Source organism: Phaseolus vulgaris, chromosome 7 (assembly GCF_000499845.2).
Source record: "Phaseolus vulgaris cultivar G19833 chromosome 7, P. vulgaris v2.0, whole genome shotgun sequence".
NCBI lineage: Eukaryota > Viridiplantae > Streptophyta > Magnoliopsida > Fabales > Fabaceae > Phaseolus > Phaseolus vulgaris.
In genome coordinates this window covers 7436445-7458083 of record NC_023753.2, presented here as the reverse complement: position 1 = coordinate 7458083, position 21639 = coordinate 7436445, and the positions used below count along the sequence as shown (strand labels likewise).

The window sequence follows — 21639 nt, the reverse complement described above, 5'->3', positions numbered from 1 at the left end:
TAGGATTCAAATACATAATATAAAAGTTTTGTTGTCTAAATTTAAATTAAAGTGTTTATTATAGTTTTTTTTATCTTTTCCTTATCTATTTACAAATAAAGTAGATAAATAATCAAACAAAATAAACATGTTGATATTATTTTATATTTTATCATGTAATTTGATTACTAACATACTCTTTTATTTTTATTTGCTAATTTTAGTTTGTGTTATATGTGGATTGTACAGAACAGTCTCATATTAAAAAAAAAAAAAAACAATTTAAGGTACAAATTATACCATAAAAGTATTTTGAGTGTGGCTTTTGTGGATATAAAGCACTACCACAAGGTAAGGCAGTGAGTGAGACAACACAATGTTAAAATGATATGAGTTTATTTTATGTCCTTATTCCATTAACCTTTTTCTTGCAGAGTCTCTCTCAAACACACTTTGTATTCCATTTGAAAGTCACCAACTGAGTTTATATATCACAGTCATTCATTGGAGAAGGGACTAAGAAAATAAAAGGACAACGATTCCACACTTTTGAGTATTACAAGTTTTTTTTGAACATGTTAATATTATTATATAGTAAAAAATTAAATTTAAATTTTAAAAAACTTTGGTTCTCAAAAATAAAAAAACATTTAATTATAATAATTAGATCAACTTTTAAACATGTAAATAAAAAATTATAAAAACATAGGTATTATATAATCTCTTGTAACTTAATTCTGATTGAAAAATAATTTGCTTCACTCTTCCAAAATCTTCTGCAGTGGACTGTGTAAAGTGCTCATATTCTCTGTCTTCATTCCATATAAAGAAAGACATAAGAGATTAACAAATACAGTGATAGAATCTTTGTCTTTACTTCTCCCTTTTTACTCTATACATGTAACTTTAATTTCAGATAAAAAAAAAATCTCTAAATTTCTATGTTGATAAGCATATTAAAAATAAATGGACTTAAGACACAATTTTTCTTTATATTATAAGTTTCAATAAAATAAGAAAATTATAATCTTAATACAAAAAATACTTATTTTTTTAATGCAGTTTACTCTGCCTCAGCTTTATAACTGCACTTATTTGAAGCTCTGTTTTAAGCACGTTGTCTTCTTTTAACATGAGCCAAACACACTTTATGAATGTGCTGCTTAGGACCCACACCATCTCTTCAAGAAGTTGTAAGTGCGTGTGTCTCATTAGGTCTTAATGTACTAACTTTTAATGCTCTTTATACATAAACTAGCAGAACCACATGCATGTCTGTTTTCACTTTTATGTAATTTTATCTATCATTTAAAAGTAAAATAATTAAATATATTAGTTATCTATAAAAAAAAATGCTTATTAATATGAGTAAAAAAGGGACACTAACTATAACAAATGGATGTCAAAGTGTAGTTATCATTAAAATTTGGAAGCTAATATGCTCAACATAAAAATAGTGGTGCGGGACACAAGTGATGCTCCCCACACAAAATTATATTTTATATTGTTTATTTAAAGAAGGTGGGTTTAACCTACATATTGACCACATAATTTTTAAACAAGCGTGGACTTAACCTACATGTTGCTCACACAAAATTATATTTTATACTGTTTACTCAAAGAAGCGTGGACTTAGTCAACAGAGTGACCACACAATTTTAAATTTTTAAAAGTGTGGGCTTAACTTTCATAATTTTATTGCATATTTAAATTTAATTTTTTTAATATATATATTATGTTTGTGTGGGGTTTAACCTACCAAATTTTAAATTTTTATTATTATTTATTATTTATAGTTTCAATTGGAACCGTTCGACCCACTCAATTTTTTTCGTTTATTTCCATATAAACCATGCTTACCCACGCTTTATTTTTATTTTTTTTAATAATGAAAGTTTAGTGGACACTATTTAGCGTTCATAACATCACTTTCACTTTCTTTTGCAGCTAATTTTGTTTTTTGGTGTAGTGGTTATTATATATTATATTAAAATTAAGTTATAATAAAAAGCTCATTATAATTATATTCATATCTAAAAGTAATTAATTTTTAATTTTAATTTTTTACTGTAATTTAAAAATATTATTAAGAATGAAATAGATAAATAATTTATGTACACTAAATTAGATAATATCATCTTCTATTTCATTTTTCATAATATTCATATTGCATAATATTATATTTATAATCATAAATTTATTTTGAATATATATGATAGATGTCGTTTTGCTCTCAAATTAAGATCATTGTAGTGTAGATATTACCGGACAAAATCATTATTAGACTTAATTACAAGAATATAATCACTATTAATGAGTTTATAATTAGACTTAATTATAGGAATATAATCACTATTAATGGGTCTATAATTAGTCTTAATTACAGATGTTATGTTAGAAAAAGAATCTGTACGGTTCTAATGCTATGGTTATATATATGTATCATTGCTATAGATGAAAGACAGATTGAATAAAACAAAAAATATTCTTTCATGGTATCAGAGCACAAAACTCTGATACCCGACAAACACAAAGCAAAGGCAACGGTGCACAACCATGCACCAGAAAAGAATAATGCCAACAAAGCAGAGCACGAAGGAGGAGGTGCTAAGAAGACCTACTCGCCATATGATCTCAATGCGAGTGACAATCCCGGAAACATAATCACGCAAGTGGAGAAAATTACGACGAATGGGCAAGAACAGTAAAGATCTCGCTTTGTGCCCGGAGAAAATGGGGCTTCATTGATGGAACACATATCCAACCAGAGGATGAGGCACCCGACCTTGAAGATTGGTGGACCGTGCAGTCCATGATTGTCTCTTGGATTCTAAACACCATTGAACCAAGCTTACGATCCACAGTAGCATATGCTGAGACTGCACATAACTTGTGGGAAGACATTAAAGAAAGATTCTCGGTCGTGAATGGACCTAGAATTCAACAACTAAGGTCGGACTTGTCAAGATGCAAGCAGGAGGGAATGGTGGTGGCAACTTACTTTGGAAAATTGAAGGTCCTTTGGGATGAGCTTGCTAACAGTGACAAAATTCCATCTTGTACGTGTGGTGGATGCAAGTGTGGGATTGGTGCTCAGTTGGAAAAACGAAGGGAGGAGGAGAAGGTTCATCAACTCCTTATGGGGTTGGATGACGCAAGCTACGGGACAGTAAGATCAAACATTCTGGCCTCAGACCCATTGTTGTCTCTGAACCGCGTATATGCTATGTTGGTACAAGAAGAAAGAGTGAGAATGATGGCCAAATCAACGGAAGAAAGGGGGTTGGTCGTGGGTCTCGCGATGCAGGCCAGCTACAAAGAAAAAGGGCGTGGAGATATGGTGGAAAAATTAATGACGTGCAGTCATTGCGGTAAAAATGGTCACGACATGAAGGGATGCTTCCAATTGATCGGATATCCCGAATGGTGGGGTGACAGACCAAAAAGTGAAGGAAAATGGAACAGCAGGGGACGCCAAGGGATGCGAAACAAAGGTAACCCGACACGTGCAAATGTGGCACACGCTAGTGGAAGCAACAGTCAAGCCAACAATGACGACAAGAAACTTGAGATGGCAGGTCTGACCAATGAACAATGGAAGGTACTGGTTGATATGATCAGCAAACAAAAATCAAATGAATCAGAGAAAAATGACTGGTAAGAGCATTTGGGATTTGTGGATTATTGACAGTGGGGCATCAAACCATATGACCGGGTCACTGGAAAATTTGAGTGAAAAGGAAACTATACAAGGGTGCCCCGTAGGGTTACCCGATGGTGAACGTGTTCTAGCTTGCGAACAGGGAACAGTGACTCTTGAAGAAGGACTTGAATTGAAAAATGTCCTTTATGTTCCTAAATTAAAATGCAATTTACTTTCAGTACCTCAATTGACGGATGAAGAAAATTGTGTTGTAACATTCACTGATAAATTGTGTATAATACAGGACCGCACTTCGAGGACGCTGATTGGAGCAGGTGAACGGAAAGATGGGCTTTATTGGTATCGTGGGGTACGGAAGACTCAAGCATGTCATGTCAAGATGGAAAATCAACTAGCACTTTGGCACCAAAGATTAGGACATCCGTCATTTAAGATTGTGCAAATGCTTCCTGATATAAGTGGGAAATGTACTCGTGATGAGTTGAATAAAGTTTGTGAAGTTTGTGAAAAACGAAACAAACGAGAGATAAGTTTTTCTTAAGTGCGCATCAAGCTTTGAATATTTTTGATTTAATTCATTGTGACTTATGGGGTCCTTATAAAACTCCTTCATCCTGTGGTGCTTCATATTTTTTGACAATTGTGGATGATTGTTCATGGGCAGTTTGGATCTATTTGTTAAAAGAAAAAACAGAGGTATCAGTGACTTTGAAAAAAAAATTCACACTCGTTGAGAGGCAATACAACAAATGTGTTAAAATGGTTCGCTCTGACAATGGAACCAAATTCATGTGTCTAAAACAATATTTCATTCAACAAGGTATCCTTCACCAGACTTCCTGTGTCGGGACCCCGCAACAAAATGGACGCGTCGAACGCAAGCATCGGCATATTCTGAATGTTGCTCGGTCATTACGGTTTCAAGGCAATCTTCCCATTAAATTTTGGGGGGAATGCGTTTTGACTGCATGCTACTTAATCAATCTCACACCATCCTCCATTCTAAAAGGAAAAACCCCTTATGAAGTGATCCATGGATGTGTACCCAGTTACGCGCACTTACGAGTATTTGGTTCATTATGTTATGCTCATAATCAAAATAGACAGCGGGATAAATTTGATAGTCGTAGCCGAAAATGTGTGTTTGTCGGGTATCCATATGGCCAAAAAGGATGGAAATTATTTGATTTGGAAACAGAAACTTTCTTTGTCTCTCGTGATGTACATTTTTTCGAAAATAAATTTCCATATTTTGAAGCCAAAAAGATGGACACTGCACCACCATTGCAAAACCCAATTATTGCCAACTCTTTAGAAACTGGAACGGACCCACATTTTCTTCATGAAGTTGCCTCCTCAAACCTAGATGAATGCATCGTCAACCAACCCATTGCATCTCCCATCCTAGCCAAGGAGGATGCTACCCTCACAGATGACTTCGACCACACTATCAACGACTCCGATCCGTGTATAGAAGCCTCGACGCTACCCGCGGATCCACCGCCGCGTCCGACGGAGACGGCACCGTCGGTTTCTTCACCACCGCTGACGGCCGCGGTTCCCCTTGGGCGAGGGCATCGTGCGAAGCTGCCTTCCGTACGGTTACGCGATTTTGTCGCAGCCACCACGATACCGTCAAGCCCCTCTGTTCCGTCACCTCCTTCAACAGAATCCTCAGGTGTTTCGTATCCTATACATGATTTTGTGAATTGTGATTCCTTTTCTAAACATCATCAAAGTTTTCTTGCCTCTTTACACACCGAGCAGGAATCCCTGTTCTTTTCTCAAGCGGTCCGAGAACCCCGGTGGCGTGATGCTATGGCATAGGAGATTCATGCTCTCGAACTCAATGACACCTGGAAACTCACTGCTCTCCCTCCTGGAAAGAAGGCACTTAGGTGTAAATGGATCTACAAAATCAAATACAACTCGGATGGAACAATTGAAAGATTCAAGGCTCGATTGGTAATTCTTGGCAATCATCAAGTGGAGGGTTTGGATTACAACGAGACGTTTTCTCCTGTCGTAAAGACGGTAACCATTCGCACAACTCTAGCAGTAGCAGCCGCAAAAGATTGGGAGCTTCATCAGATGGACGTTCACAATGCGTTTCTCCATGGTGATCTTGATGATGAGGTTTATATGAAACTCCCTCCTGGCTTCCAAGAATCTCAACCAGGGGCAGTGTGCAAGCTTCAAAAGTCTCTATATGGCCTCCGACAGGCCCCCAGGTGTTGGTTTGCTAAACTATCTTCTTCTCTCACTCGTTACGGCTTCCAACAATCCCCGAAGGATCATTCCCTGTTTACTCTTAATAATAATGACATACAGTTGGTTGTGCTAGTCTACGTTGATGATCTTGTGATTGCAGGGAATAATGGTACTGCCATCCAATGTTTTAAAGGCTACTTAAATCAATGCTTTCATATGAAAGATTTAGGCCGCCTCAAGTACTTCCTGAGGGTTGAAGTTGCTCGCTCCCCCAACGGAATCTTCCTTTGTCAGAGGAAATATGCCTTAGATATCATTACTGAAGTCGGATTGTTGGGTGCGAAGCCCGCCACTACACCATGTGAAGAAAATCACAAATTGAGCTCCGCTACTGGTTCTTTTCTTTCTGACCCGGCTACTTATCGTAGACTTGTTGGGAGGTTAATTTATCTGTGTTTCACTCGACCTGACCTTGCCTACAGTGTCCAAGCTTTATCTCAATTTATGCAAAATCCACGCTCCGAGCATTGGCAAGCTGCTCTTCGTGTTGTTCGATATTTAAAGGGGCATCCTGGACAAGGAATACTCCTACCTCGAGAGAACAACTTACAACTCTTTGGGTGGTGTGATTCTGATTGGGCAAGTTGTCCACTGACACGGAAATCTCTCACCGGATGGTTTATTCAACTCGGCACTTCCCCAATCTCTTGGAAAACCCAGAAACAACAAACGGTTTCTGCCTCCTCTGCTGAGGCTGAATATCGATCAATGGCTAAGACCACCCGAGAATTAAAGTGGATTAAAGACATTCTCGCTTCTCTACATGTTCCTCATCCTGACCCAATTCGTCTTTATTGTGATAGTCAAGCAGCACTTCACATTGCTAAAAACCCGGTCTTCCACGAACGCACCAAACACATTGAAGTTGACTGCCACCTTGTTCGAGATGAAATCATTCACAAGCGCCTTCTTCCATCCTATGTGCCCACACATACACAACTAGCTGACCTTTTCACCAAAGCTCTCGGTGTTAAAAAGTTTGGAGCCATCTTGGTCAAGTTGGGCATTCAAGACTTACATGCTCCAAGGGGATATTACCGGACAAAATCATTATTAGACTTAATTACAGGAATATAATCACTATTAATGAGTTTATAATTAGACTTAATTATAGGAATATAATCACTATTAATGGGTCTATAATTAGTCTTAATTACAGATGTTATGTTAGAAAAAGAATCTGTACGGTTCTGTACAGTTCTAATGCTATGGTTATATATATGTATCATTGCTATAGATGAAAGACAGATTGAATAAAACAGAAAATATTCTTTCAGTAGATTTGTCTAACGCTGGAGAGATGATAATATAAAAATAATTAGATGAATGGCTATAAAGAATTGAAAAATGAAAACTTTTATTAATCAAAACCTCATAACTCAATGGGAAATCACAAAGAATCAACCAAAAGGTTTAGTTTTCATGCGAAGGCAAAAGAATTACAAAGAAGAAAAGAAACTAAGAAAACCCCTTTTTTAATAGGTTTTTCTGCTCCAAGGATATTTGAGAAAATATTGTAGTTTAAATTTTGTAAACAATTTCCAACTTTCCATAATTCTTTTTATTTGGCAGAAGATTTGTTTCCAATTCTGTTTCTAGGATCTTGTAACTTTTATTTTCTCTTTCTTCTCCTCAGAGCTTGTTTTCTGTTTCGATTCAAATAAATAACTTAACTTTTGCATATTCGACTCATTCACAAAGGTAGACAACTTCAAATCATTTATCCTAAAAACACAAAATTACCAAAAATGATAATTAAGGCCCAAATAAACCCAATTATATGAATATTAATTAAAACAACGAATTTATTTATTATTATAATTCAATAATCTATAATTAAAGTTATTAAGTGTGAATAAATATATGTTCATCAATATATTATACTTTAGTTTATATTTTATATTTACTATATTATATAAATGTATAAAATGTTAAACATAATATATTAGAATATAATTTGGTTGACCTAATCTTGTTTCTGAGTTACTATTCCTAACTAAATTGAATTAAAATTTTAGCAAGTATCTCTCAAATATTTTTGAATAAAATAAAAATGATAAACTCTTTCTAGTTGAAGTAGTAGGGTAAACAGGAGAGAATAATAGGAGGTGAAGTACAGTAACAGGAGAGAATAATACATCGTACATATGATAATGAACTAAAGTTGTTGGTGTCAGCGATTTGACATGAGATGAATGGCATGCATTACATCTTTGGTTAGAGAGAAAGAGAACATTTAGCTTTTTAACTTTGCATCTTTATGGAGAACTAATTCTTACTTTAGATTGGGTGGGAGTTGACAAAAAAGAAAAAGAAGAAGTGCCAATTAATGTACAATTATATATGAAAAACATCAAATTTAAATAATTCAATCCAACTCATGCAATAAACACTATAAGAAAATTATGAAATAAAAATTAATTTTTTAAAAATAAAATAATTAGTTGTAATAGTAATTAATTTAAAAACTATTTTATAAACTAAAAAAAAAATTGGTTTCTAAATTAGTTTATATTATTGTTAAATAATTTATAAATTAGTATCTAATTAGCAATCAGTTTTAACTACCAATTATTTAGTTTCTAAATTTGGTAGCAAAAATATTGGTTGCTAATTAAATACCAATTTAGAAACTATTTAACAATAATATAAACTAATTTAGAAACCAAACAAAAATTTAGTTTCTAAAATGGTATCTAATTTAATTATTATTGTAACTAATTATTTTTGTCTCTAAAAATTGATTTCTATTTTATGATTTTTTTTAGTAACATACAACACATGTAAAATTACAAGTTACAACACATATATTACTGTAATTTTGTTTGTTAAGAATATAAATGTTAATGTGATTATATGAGATTTTCTTTTCGATCAAATTGTTGATACTAAGGTAATGAAGTTCTCTTTATTTATTGATTCTGGAATACAATTTTCACCCGTATTTAGAGTATTAGGAATTGGAATACTTTGTCTATCAAAATAGTTATTACTATAAATATATATTAAAGGATTTTTACTTAAATTTAAAAGTGGTTGATTTTGGTCACTTGTGTATTAAGGTAAACTAAACAAAGATGAAAATTAAATCCTGAGATTGATTTATTGTGATTAACTTTAAATATAAAAGGTAAAAGCTTTTACTTTTAGACATATTGAAGAAGATGAGATGAGACAATATTTTATTAATAGATTTTAAAATGAATTAGTTATGATTTCTGATCCGGTCGGTCATCGATAGTTGGTGACATCAACAACAGATAGTCACGTGGACTGTTCTTAGCGGAACACGTGGGGCAGGGAAGCAGATGAGTCATTGAGAAAGTCACCCAGGGTGGTGATCGGTGATCGGGGGCGGTGGTAAAAGAGGATGCGCGATCAGCGCCTAGATAAGCGCCTGGAAGCAGAAGGCGTGGCGCTATGGTGCACCGATCGGTCATCCGTTGTGAGCGATGATAATCGGGTTTTCGTGTTACACGCAGTTAAGATGGTAACGAAGGGTGATTCACAGGGAGAGCGTTGCATATGAGCCTGGCGTGGCAGGGTATCAGAGAAAGGAGAAGTTATGTGCTTTGTAGTGTCGTGCACGAGAGTGGCCTAAGAGAGCTAGTAAGTCAGTCGGTGATTGGTGCTCTCTTAACCCATAACGTGCATGGTGCAAAACAGAGGTGATCGTTCACACAGTAGGTAATGTCTGGTGCGTGCGCTTAGCCAAGCCACACTTGGTATTCACACTGAGGTTGCACGAGCCACCTAGTGGAAGAAACACGCTAAGTTACTTCATGCACGAATAACTTAGGTGCGCAACATAGTATATATAAAGGGCATTCCGCGCTCATGCAAAGGGAGGTAAGATTCATTCTTGCAAGTTACCAGTTTACACACACAGAGAAAAGAGAGAATCACAGAGTGCACACGAGTCTCGCAGAGAGTTAGTTCTTAGTTCTTTGGTGGTTTTGTAAGGCTGACTTGAGCGTCGGAGTGCCACCGACCGCTAGAGGCGCCGTTTTGGTGTGTTTCGCAGGTTTGCTTGGAGTTCTTGTGGAGTTCCTAGAGCGTTCTTGCACTTGTCACGATTGCGGAGGTGGAAGATAGAGTTTGACGAGGCCAATCCTTTGACGTTTGAATCCTTGCAAGATCAATTTCTATAAATAGAAGTTACACTAAAAAAATCATCATGAAATAGAAACCAATTTTTAGATATAAAAATAATTAGTTGCAATAGTAACTAAATTAGAGACCATTTTAGAAACTAAAAAAATAGTTTCTAATTTAGTTTTTATTATTGTTAAATAGTTTTTAAATTGGTATCTAATTAACAACCAATATTTTTCTAACAAATTTAGGAACTAAATAATTCGTAGTTATGGATAATGAAAATATGATTGATAATAATGATGATGATAATGGTGAAATAAATTACTTTATATTGAATTTAATTAACTCACCCTGGTATGTTTTTGTGTTACTATGATGATTGTCTTAGTACGAAAATTAACTTTGTTACAGTAGTGGTGGTGGAAGAATCTCAACTTTCATATAATTCATTTAATAACATGTATAGACTTTTATTTCTATATGATGTATCACATAAATAAAATATATTATGCAACATACCATTATAATTTTATCTTATTAGTATGTTATTAATAATTTTGGCTAGGCATTAGAAACTACAATCATGATATATGACTTTGAGTTTTATGATAAACTTTGAGGTATCAATATAATCAGTAAGGAGATATTTTTATGTTATGCACCCTCATAAGTAACATATACATTAGTTAGATGATAAAATTAATTTAACAAAATATTATTAAAAAATTAGACATTAATGTTAACACGATCTAACATGTAAAGATCAACTAAAATTATTAACAACATCATCCTAAAGATGAAGAACCTCCAAATGATGTGTTGGAATTGAAACCACGTGCCCAACTTAACTTGAATGCTGAATGCTCAAACTTGAATAATATTTAGACTACCAAAAGTTATACTTTAAATATAAATATTTGTCAAAGAATGGACACACTTTCACGAATCTTTAATTAATTTAGAGAAATTTTTAAATAAACATAACTCTTTTTTTCAATTTTTTGGATTACTATAATTTATATTTATGGTTGCATGTTATTTTCCTTTTTTTTCTTTGATAATTTACTAAATGTCTTTTTTCTAGATATGATTATAACTTTTACTTTTTTTTTCTTAATTTATAATATATTTAAACATGAATTTAAATTAATTATCTCATGTAATTTAAGATAAATTAATTATTAATTTAAATTTTGTTACTTTAGATATTAACTTATTATGTCTTGTTGTTATATTATAATTTTTACTTCTATTAAATTGTTGTCATGATTTTTTATTTATTTATTTTAATTTATTATATATTTTAAAACTTTAAATTATCAAATTATTTTACAAAATTATAAACATGGATTACATAATTGGTTTATTCAAAAAGTGGGAGAATACATATTTAAACGTTTACTAACATTTCATTACATTATATTTTTAATACAATAACACCTTAATAAATTTTTAAACATTAATTTATAATTTTTATTTTATTTTATCACATCAAGTATACTACTCATAAATTTTTTACTAATTTTTTTCATTTCTACTATTTTTTCATCGAAACTATCATACCTTTTCTTCTTTTCTTTTCTTTTACAAATCTCTATTTGTTTGGGGCTCTAATTTTTTTTTCTTTTCACTCAAAATTTTAGTTGTTATTTTTTAATGATAAATATATAATCTAGACTTATGAATTTGTGATCATTTCAATTAATCTTCGTAACAACTGTATTATCAACATATTTTTATATTAGAAGAAAAACTTATGATAATATCCCTTATAAACGAAGCAATATTATATTTGTTGGTCATAGTTTTCTAAAAAAAGTATATTTTATAAGAGTTTTGACAAAGTAAAAATCACCCTTTTCTCACACAACTAACATGACTGAAACATTTTATAATTCTAAGTAAGATGTGACGCAGATGGAAGAAGAATGTAGCAGATAATTTTAAAACATGGACAGCTAGCTATATCATTCTTCTGCCTATCTTTATTATAAATTCCAAAAGTTTATTCATTTTTATGAAATCAATGTATTCAAATTAAATATACTTTTTAAATCAGGAGATTATGACATCTAATCTATTTTTAGCAAGTCATCACATGCCACTTCTTATATTGAATACTTTACGTCTTAGTTCTTATATAATTTGAATTTGTATTTAAATTAATATATATATATATATATATATAGAGAGAGAGAGAGAGAGAGAGAGAGATTTATGTTTTGATTTAATAGGTATTTTAGTAAATTTTAATTATTTATACCTATGTATTCGTATAAGATAAAATAAATTTCCCATTACTGATAATGAAAACATTTATCTTGCATTGATTATTATTTAGTGAATATTTATTGATTCACATTATTTTCCAATTAAAAATGATGATAAATTAGAAAAATAAAATAAGTTTCATACTCTTGCAAAGTTTCTGAACTATTCAACATTTTTCTTTAAAAAAGTTCGTATTAATTTATTTTTCTAAGATTTAAAATATCTTTATTAATAGATAAATAAAAAAAATATAACTCAAACTTAGTAATTATCAATTTATTTAAATTTGTTGGTTGCTAAAATTTAGTCTATAAAAAATTATAAACTAGTTTGTAAATTTTATTGATAATAAAATTTAATTTAAATATCAATAAATTTTTTAAGTCTCTACAATAGTATTTATTTTACCAAATACAATACAGTAATTAATTTTTTTATTTTTAAAATTAATTTTATATATAAAAAATTACTCTTATATATAGTTTACATATTAAAACTCCTATCCACTGTTAGTTTTCATGGTATAATTATTAACATGATTAAAAAATATATTTAAAATTTAGTTAAATATAAAATATAAAAAGCCTCATATATATATATATATATATATATATATCCCTTAAAAAGCCTCATATTTTTAAAGAAAATTACATCTTTTCATAAATATGTTATGTATTATTAATTGATGATGATAGTAAGTAATAAAATAAAAAATAATGTCTAATACAGATGATGAGATATATGTCACCTAAAATATTTTTAAGGGTTGAATTTATTTTTTCCTTAACACATACTATATTTTATTTGCTTTAACATTTGTTTTTCAAAAAATTTGTCCTTAATAATTTTCATTTTATTTTATTTTTAGAATTCTATTTAAAATATTTTATTTAATTTTTAAAATATTTTATTTAATTTTTAAAATATTATTAGTTATTTTATTTTATTTAATAAAACTTATATAGTTATATTATTATTTTGTATCTGTGAACTAATTTATTAATTTTGCCAAATATTTATAATCTAGTACTTAAAATTTTTAAGTTAGTAACAACTAAATTTACCAAGTACATCTTAGATAATTTCATGCAAATAAAATTTGGATACGTGCCACGGAAAGAAAAAAAAGAAAGAAAAGGCAAATAAATATAAAAGTATGAAAAAAAAGAGAATAAAACACACTAGTAAGAAATATAATAAATTTTGGAGATGTTTTATTTGAAAATATGAAGAAAAAAAGTTAAAAGTGTAGAATATGTTCTATTTGAAAATGGCAGTAGAATCTAAATTAGTTAGATAGTGTTGGGGTGAATTTCACTTAACAACTCTTTTTAACGATAAAATATTATACTTAACTAAAAACAAATATAAACAAAATTTAAAAATAAATAATATTAATAATTAACTACGTGATAGTGTGAAACTTTTATCATGATTGAACAAGAAGTGAGTGAGTGAGGCACAGAAGAAGAAAAATCCATAGCAACATACGTTAGCCATGACGACATCGTATGGCATATAAATCCACCGTCTTCCCTGCAATCTTCACTTTTCAACACATTCACTCATTTTCCACTGTTACTTCATCTTCATCTTCATTTTCTTTTTCTTCTTCACTCATTCTTCTCATCATCACTACATGCGTACCTTGTCTTCACAAAACAACACAAAGCAAAACAAGAACTACAACATGTGTTTTTCTGTTTCCTTCTTTCTTGTTATTTAACCATCACACAAGTTGTCCTTTACAGTTTTCTGAGAGACGCGTTCAAATGCCAAAAACGTTTGCGTATCGCACTTAGCCACCGAGCATTTCACGCTTCGCACGATACACTATACAGGTTTGTCTTTTTCCTGATTCCTTTTTTCATTCTATTTTATTGAATTAGTCATTTTCCGTTTGTCCATTTTCAATATTAATTCCTTTCGTTTTGCTCTCATTTTTTTTTTATATATTATCATAAGAATACTTCAACGTTCGGTCATTCGCTTTCAGAACCAAATCAGCAGAAGGCATTTTTTATTTTGTTACTTTCTCCATGTTTTCTTGCTGAAATGAAGTTGTTTTTATTTGAGAAACCAGTGTAAGAGAAAAAGGGATATATGAGCAGGAGAGAGAAATAGGAAATAACGTGACAAGTGGTAGAGAAAAAAATGAAAAAGAAAACTAATGGTACAGAAGATGATGAAAGGGAAAACGAAAAATATGGATGGAATTAGAGTTTAACTTTAATGTATCATGGGCCTAAACCAAGCAGAAGAAAGCCAATTTTTTATAAATAATCAAGAATAGTTGAACCTGCCCTATGTCGACAGTAGCTAAAGTACATGAAACTGGAACAAGATGAAGATGTATAGAAAAACATGCATATTAGTTACTATAGTAATTGTGAAACTCAAAACCATTTACTATTATTAAGTAATAAGAAATAAAATAGCTGACACAATTTAAGATACATCACCACCAAACGCAGGTTACTTGTACTCTTCTCTAGTGACGTTTGAGTCTCGTTAAACAATGTGTTCTATTTCTAAGTTACTGTCATTCACATGATTTTTAGCCAATAGGAGAGTTGTGTATTGAAAAGAGAATGTTTGAAAATAAGTTAAGAGTACTCTTCCACTTCAGAAAGCAAAAGCAAACTCGTGTTAGCCGTTTATGATTCGCCTTTGTCATATTTCTACTTGTTGTTGATGATAAGTGATGACTGCATGTGCAAATTTGTTTGTCCGTGTTCATTTATCTTTAGACTAAGAGGCTTGATCTAAGTGGTGAGGGGAAAATATTTATATATTTTTTTCTCTCTCTTAAAAGTCAACTTAGATAGAGACACGCTCTCAAATATGTCTCTTTGGCTAAAGCTTGTTCATAAACTGTTTATGGGTTTTAGTTTCAAAGTTTTACGCCAATGATTTGCTCTACAAAGTCATGATTTTACGGGACTTCTTTGTTTTTTTTTGCAGAGAACTCAAGGAAATGACGGTTTTTTGGGGCGTGTTTTGTGGGGAGTCTGGTTGTTCGGAGGCGGGAAGAATGCCTTGCATTTATGACTTTAGACTTCTCATCGATCCTTCTACTTGTGTCAACCATTTGTTGATCTCTTGCTCTGATGTGTTGTTACTTATCATGCTTGTATTCATTATGATCCAGAAGTCAACATTAAAACCATCTCGGGGTATAATACAGGTGCAAAGATATTCATATTTGCAGACAGTTTCATCCGTAGTTAATGGTGTTATTGGGTTGGTGCACTTGTGCTTAGGCGTTTGGGTTTTAGAGGAAAAGTTGAGGAAAACCCAAACTGTGTTGCCTTTTGATTGGTGGTTGCTAGAAATCTTTCACGGTTTAACGTGGTTGTTAGTGAGTTTAATGTTAAGTCTTAAGTTGAAACAACTTCCAAGAAGATGGTCGAGGCTTTATTCTATTATAATATTCTTGATTTCTGGTATTTTCTGTGCGTCATCATTGTTTTATGCAATTAGTAGCAGAGAACTGTCCCTTATTATAGCTTCAGATATTCTATCTTTTCTGGGGGCGATGTTATTGTTATTATGCACGCATAAGGAATCCAGTTATGGAGACACTAACGGAGAAACTGATGAAAGTCTTTGTGCCCTCTTAAATGGTCAGTCTAATAAAAAAGAATCTATTGCATATGTAACACCATTTGCCAAAGCGGGATTCTTCAATAGAATGTCGTTTTGGTGGTTGAATCCATTGATGAAAATGGGTAAAGAGAAAACACTTCAGGATGAAGACATTCCAGGGTTACGGGAGGAAGATCGAGCAGAAAGTTGTTATTCTCTATTTCTCGACCAACTGAACAGAAAAATACAAAAGGATCCATCCTCGCAACCATCAGTTTTGAGGATAATACTTTTATGTCATTGGAGAGAAATTTTAGTATCAGGATTCTTTGCAATGCTTAAGGTACTTGCAGTGTCTTCAGGACCTCTTCTTTTGAATTCTTTTATATTGATTGCTGAGGGTAATGAGAGTTTCAAATATGAAGGTCTTGTGTTGGCAATATCACTTTTTTTTGCAAAATCCATTGAATCCCTTTCTCAAAGGCAATGGTATTTCCGCTGCAGACTTATTGGTCTGAAAGTTAGGTCACTGCTAACTGCAGCCATTTATAGAAAGCAATTGAGATTATCCAATTCTGCTAGACTGATGCACTCTGGTGGTGAGATGATGAATTATGTCACTGTGGATGCTTATAGAATTGGTGAATTTCCCTATTGGTTTCACCAGACTTGGACAACTAGCTTCCAGCTATGTATCTCATTAGTAATACTTTTTCGTGCTGTTGGGTTGGCAACAGTTGCCTCCTTGGTGGTGATAGTAATCACTGTTCTTTGCAATACTCCACTTGCAAAGTTACAACACAAGTTTCAAAGCAAACTTATGGTTGCACAAGATGAGAGATTGAAGGCTTATTCCGAGGCTCTTGTGAATATGAAGGTGTTGAAGTTGTATGCATGGGAAACCAATTTTAGAAATGCTATAGAGAGATTAAGGAATGAGGAGCTCAAATGGTTGTATGGAGTGCAAATAAGAAAGGCATACAACACCTTTCTCTTTTGGTCCAGCCCTGTTCTGATCTCTGCTGCTTCCTTTGGGGCATGTTACTTTCTTAATATTCCTTTGCATGCAAATAATGTTTTCACTTTTGTGGCTACTTTGCGCCTTGTTCAAGATCCAATTAGAACCATCCCTGATGTTATTGGGGTGGTCATTCAAGCAAAAGTTGCGTTTACTCGGATTGTAAAATTTCTGGAGGCACCTGAACTGCAGAGTGTAAATGTCACAAAAAGGTGTCTCGATGACAATATGAGGGGTTCAATAACAATCAAGTCTGCCGACTTTTCATGCGAAGATAGTGCATCAGAGCCAACACTTAGAAACATAAATTTGGAGGTTAGACCAGGGCAAAAGGTGGCTATTTGTGGAGAGGTTGGCTCAGGCAAATCAACTCTCTTAGCAGCGATCCTCAGAGAAGTTTCTATGACTCGAGGAGAAGTAAGATTATGTTCCTTTTTGTCTATTATAAACATTGCAAATTGTCATACTTCCATGGGCTATAGTTTAGATAGGATTTTCACTTTGTGCAAGCAGTGTTATACTGACTAGCACATAAATTCAAGTTACCAGAATGCATTTTTTCTATCATTCGTTCGAGTAGTAATATTATTAATTGATTTGATTAATACGTACCTGATTTTGTTTTGTGATTTATAGCTTGAAGTGCATGGGAAGTTTGCCTATGTTTCTCAAACAGCATGGATACAGTCAGGTACAATACGTGAGAATATATTGTTTGGGGCAGACATGGATGCTGAAAAATATCAAGTAACACTTCATAGGTCTTCACTATTGAAGGACCTGGAGTTGTTTCCCCATGGCGATCTCACTGAAATAGGAGAGAGAGGAGTTAACCTAAGTGGAGGTCAGAAGCAGCGAATTCAACTTGCACGTGCACTATATCAGAATGCTGATATATATCTCTTGGATGACCCATTCAGTGCTGTTGATGCACATACTGCAACAAATTTGTTTAATGTAATGAAAATTTCTCTTCTTCCAGTACTACATGTGTTATGTCTTGGTGTTATTAACTTTTTACTGATAAATGGCTTTTCCACTGGACAGGAATACATAATGGAAGGACTTGCTGGGAAAACAGTCTTGCTCGTGACTCATCAAGTTGACTTCCTTCCAGCATTTGATTCTGTTTTGGTAATTTCTTCCATCTTGAAGCACTAGTTATGTAGTTTTTTTATTTCCTTTTTTTGCATATAATTAATGGTTATATAATTGAAAAGCACTGGATGTAAATTAGCATGACTGTAATTACTCTTGTCTACAGTTGATGTCAGATGGGAAAATTATAGAAGCTGCTCCGTATCATCATTTGTTGAGCTCAAGCCAAGAATTTCAGAACCTTGTGAATGCCCACAAAGAGATTGCTGGTTCTGACCGGCATGTGGATGTCACTTCTTCCCAGAAGCATTCAAATAATTCTAGGGATATTAGAAAATCATCTATGGAGAAACATTATGAAGCATCAAAAGGTGATCAATTGATAAAGCAAGAAGAGAGAGAAAAGGGAGACCATGGTTTCAAACCGTATATACAGTATCTGAATCAGAACAAAGGATATATATTCTTCTCTTTGGCTGTTTTTTCTCAAATAACGTTTGTGATTGGCCAAGTATTACAAAACTCATGGATGGCCGCTGGTGTTGACAACCCTCGAGTCAGCTCTTTGAAATTGATTGTCGTTTACTTGTTGATTGGAGTTACTTCAGCAATGTTCTTGTTGATTAGAAGTCTTTCTACAGTCGCTTTGAGCCTTCAATCATCAAAGTCATTATTTTTAGAGCTACTAAACTCCCTTTTTCGTGCCCCCATGTCATTTTATGACTCCACTCCTCTAGGACGGATACTAAGTAGAGTAAGCATATTAAACATTTTTTTCTTTCTCTATACAATCTTATGCAATGAATGGAAGTACTGATATTTTGTCTGTTATTTCCTTGTTTAGGTCTCCTCAGATCTCAACATTGTGGACCTTGATGTTGCATTCGGCTTGATGTTTACTGTGGGAGCTACTTCAAATTGTTGTGCTAATCTTACAGTTTTAGCAGTTGTTACTTGGCAAGTCTTGTTTGTCTCAATCCCAATGATTTATTTTGCTATCCGCTTGCAGGTGATGAACGAATTTTTCTTTTGATTACATTACATGGATAATTTGGCATTATTTTTTAAATTAATTTAAGAGTATAATTATTTAACAGCACAGTATTATTGTTTGACATATGATGATAAATGACACATAGACTTCATACCAGCATTTGTAGACAATGTAGGTTTTCCAAACTTATTTCCATGTAGAAAATTTTGAATTTTAAAATAGCTGAGAAGTATCTGATTTAATCAAGATTTGACTTATAAAATAAGGAAACTTGTGTAATACAAAAGTTCAATTCACCAAAAATAATTCCAGTAAATTCACAATATGGAGGTTCTTTTATTTCTTTTAATGACTTCGTAACAAGTTTCATAGATTTAAATACCCTTGTTACAAAGTAAACATACTAATTAACCTTATAATTTCTTTTATGTAGAATTATTACTTTGCTTCTGCGAAAGAACTGATGCGGATGAATGGCACCACAAAATCCTTTGTAGCTAACCATCTTGCTGAATCTGTTGCTGGAGCTGTGACAATAAGGGCTTTTGAGGAGGAAGATCGTTTTTTTAAGAAAAATCTTGATCTAATTGATGTCAATGCTAGTCCTTACTTCCATAGTTTTGCAGCAAATGAGTGGTTGATTCAACGTTTAGAAACAGTCAGTGCTGTTGTTCTTGCATCTGCTGCACTTTGCATGGTCGTACTTCCACCTGGAAGTTTCTCCTCTGGTGAGACTTTTTCCATTATTGCTTTTGGAAATCTACTTTCTGTGTTATTCGTGCAAATGACGTTTTTCATCATAAGCTCGGTCCAATATGCAAGTATTATAATTTCAACTTATGTTGTTATTCCAGGATTTATTGGCATGGCTCTATCTTATGGCCTTTCACTTAACATGTCCTTGGTATTTTCAATTCAAAATCAATGCAATATAGCAAACTATATAATATCAGTGGAGAGGCTAAATCAGTATATGCATATACCAAGTGAGGCCCCAGAAGTTATAGAAGGAAATCGTCCTCCTGCGAATTGGCCGGTTGCTGGTCGAGTACAAATAAATGAATTGCAGGTATTCATTACTATTTCAAAATGTGTTGCTCTCTATGTCCTTAAAAATGGGGGTTGAACCCGTGAACCGAAGCTCTCCTAATTTGTTTCTTGATATCAAAATAGTTACGTTACAGGCCTGATGCACCACTAGTACTGCGTGGGATCACATGCACATTTGAAGGAGGGCACAAGATTGGTATTGTTGGCAGAACAGGCAGTGGAAAGTCCACTCTTATAGGTGCCTTATTCCGTCTGGTAGAGCCAGCTGGTGGAAAAATAGTAGTTGATGGCATAGACATTTCTTCTATTGGACTTCATGACTTGAGATCACGCTTTGGTATCATACCTCAGGATCCTACTCTTTTCAATGGAACAGTCAGATACAATTTGGACCCCTTATCTCACCACTCTGATCAAGAGATATGGGAGGTAAAGACATACATGCTTTGTTATTTTTCAGTATGTTTTCAAGTCTTTTGTGTGTATTTTATCTCTACTTTCCATTACGTGTGGATTGATTTTAGCTTCAATGTGAAGGTTCTTGGGAAGTGTCAGTTGCAAGAGGCTGTGCAAGAGAAAGAAGAGGGGTTAGGATTAGACTCTTCAGGTACACTTCATGTTATGTTGTTACAACTCTGCAGTGACAAATTCCTACATAAGTATTAATGACTAGTGACAAATTGTTCTACAGTTGTTGAAGCTGGAGCAAACTGGAGCATGGGACAGCGACAACTATTTTGTTTAGGGCGTGCTCTTCTACGCAGAAGTCGCATATTGGTGCTTGATGAAGCAACTGCATCAATTGATAATGCAACTGATTTGATTTTGCAGAAAACCATTAGGACAGAGTTTGCAGATTCGACAGTTATCACGGTAGCTCACAGGATACCAACTGTGATGGATTGCACCAAGGTTCTTGCCATCAGTGATGGTATGTTGCACATCAACTACCCCTTTTCTTATCATTCTTGTTGAACACATGCTTTTCCAAAATAATCTATAATTTAATCATTTAGTAGTTAGTAGATACGTTAAGAGAACAAATAAGGCTGATCATGCGTTTGAACATGCAATGTTAGTTATTGTCTTCTATGAAAATAAAATGAGTATGTATTTTCAGGAAAACTGGTGGAGTATGATGATCCAATGAACTTGATAAAGAGAGAGGGATCACTGTTTGGGAATCTTGTCAAAGAATATTGGTCTCATTTTCAGTCTGCAGAATCTCAATGAAACTGAACAAGAGTTTTGGAAAAGCTCTGATATCTTTTTATCTGTAACATTAACAAGTCAAGAAAGTGTCTTTAGATTAGAAGTAGGATGGAAAATGTAGTATATTTCGACAAACCAAGAAACACATTCTCAATTTAGTAATTTAACCTACTTTATCTCTACGCAGAAATGAATTTTCCATTTTGATTAAGAAAATTGTTTTTCAATGATTAAGAAACAATGTCAATAAAATCTTTATAAAAACTCATATGTTCAAATGATATTTTTAATCGCTTAAGTAACCAGTTGCTTTAAGACATTATCAATTATCTTGGAATTAATGTTATATCTAACATTTGATTTTAACTTATATTTTAGCACGTATACTCGATTAGT

At 33.0% G+C, this 21639-nt stretch overlaps 1 protein-coding gene across 4 annotated transcripts; it reads left to right on the top strand.

Moving 5' to 3' along the window:
• The first annotated feature begins 13750 nt into the window (after positions 1 to 13750).
• On the top strand, positions 13751 to 21425 carry LOC137828633 (ABC transporter C family member 10-like). 4 transcript variants are annotated; one of them, XM_068635284.1, is made up of 12 exons: positions 13751 to 14124; positions 15248 to 17306; positions 17526 to 17846; positions 17937 to 18023; positions 18154 to 18741; positions 18832 to 18996; positions 19415 to 19709; positions 19836 to 20050; positions 20155 to 20460; positions 20569 to 20638; positions 20723 to 20962; positions 21152 to 21425. In XM_068635284.1, exons 2-12 carry the CDS (start codon positions 15261 to 15263, stop codon positions 21262 to 21264), a joined length of 4446 nt encoding a protein of 1481 aa, XP_068491385.1. In that variant the 5' UTR covers positions 13751 to 14124; positions 15248 to 15260; the 3' UTR covers positions 21265 to 21425. The 4 variants fall into 4 exon arrangements, 2 of the variants coding, with proteins under 2 accessions (XP_068491385.1, XP_068491386.1); XR_011083930.1 differs by having other exon boundaries at positions 13837 to 14124; positions 20166 to 20460; XM_068635285.1 differs by having other exon boundaries at positions 13824 to 14124; positions 17526 to 18023.
• The last annotated feature ends 214 nt before the right edge of the window (positions 21426 to 21639 follow it).

Bases quoted from the DNA above. Each gene is read 5' to 3' on its own strand.
- LOC137828633 (XM_068635285.1), top strand. From the start codon at position 15,261: ATGACGGTTTTTTGGGGCGTGTTTTGTGGGGAGTCTGGTTGTTCGGAG. The intron at 18,024-18,153 runs GTAATTTCTTCC...TCTTGTCTACAG, and splicing joins CAGCATTTGATTCTGTTTTG to TTGATGTCAGATGGGAAAAT. The intron at 19,710-19,835 runs GTGAGACTTTTT...TTGTTATTCCAG, and splicing joins ACCTGGAAGTTTCTCCTCTG to GATTTATTGGCATGGCTCTA.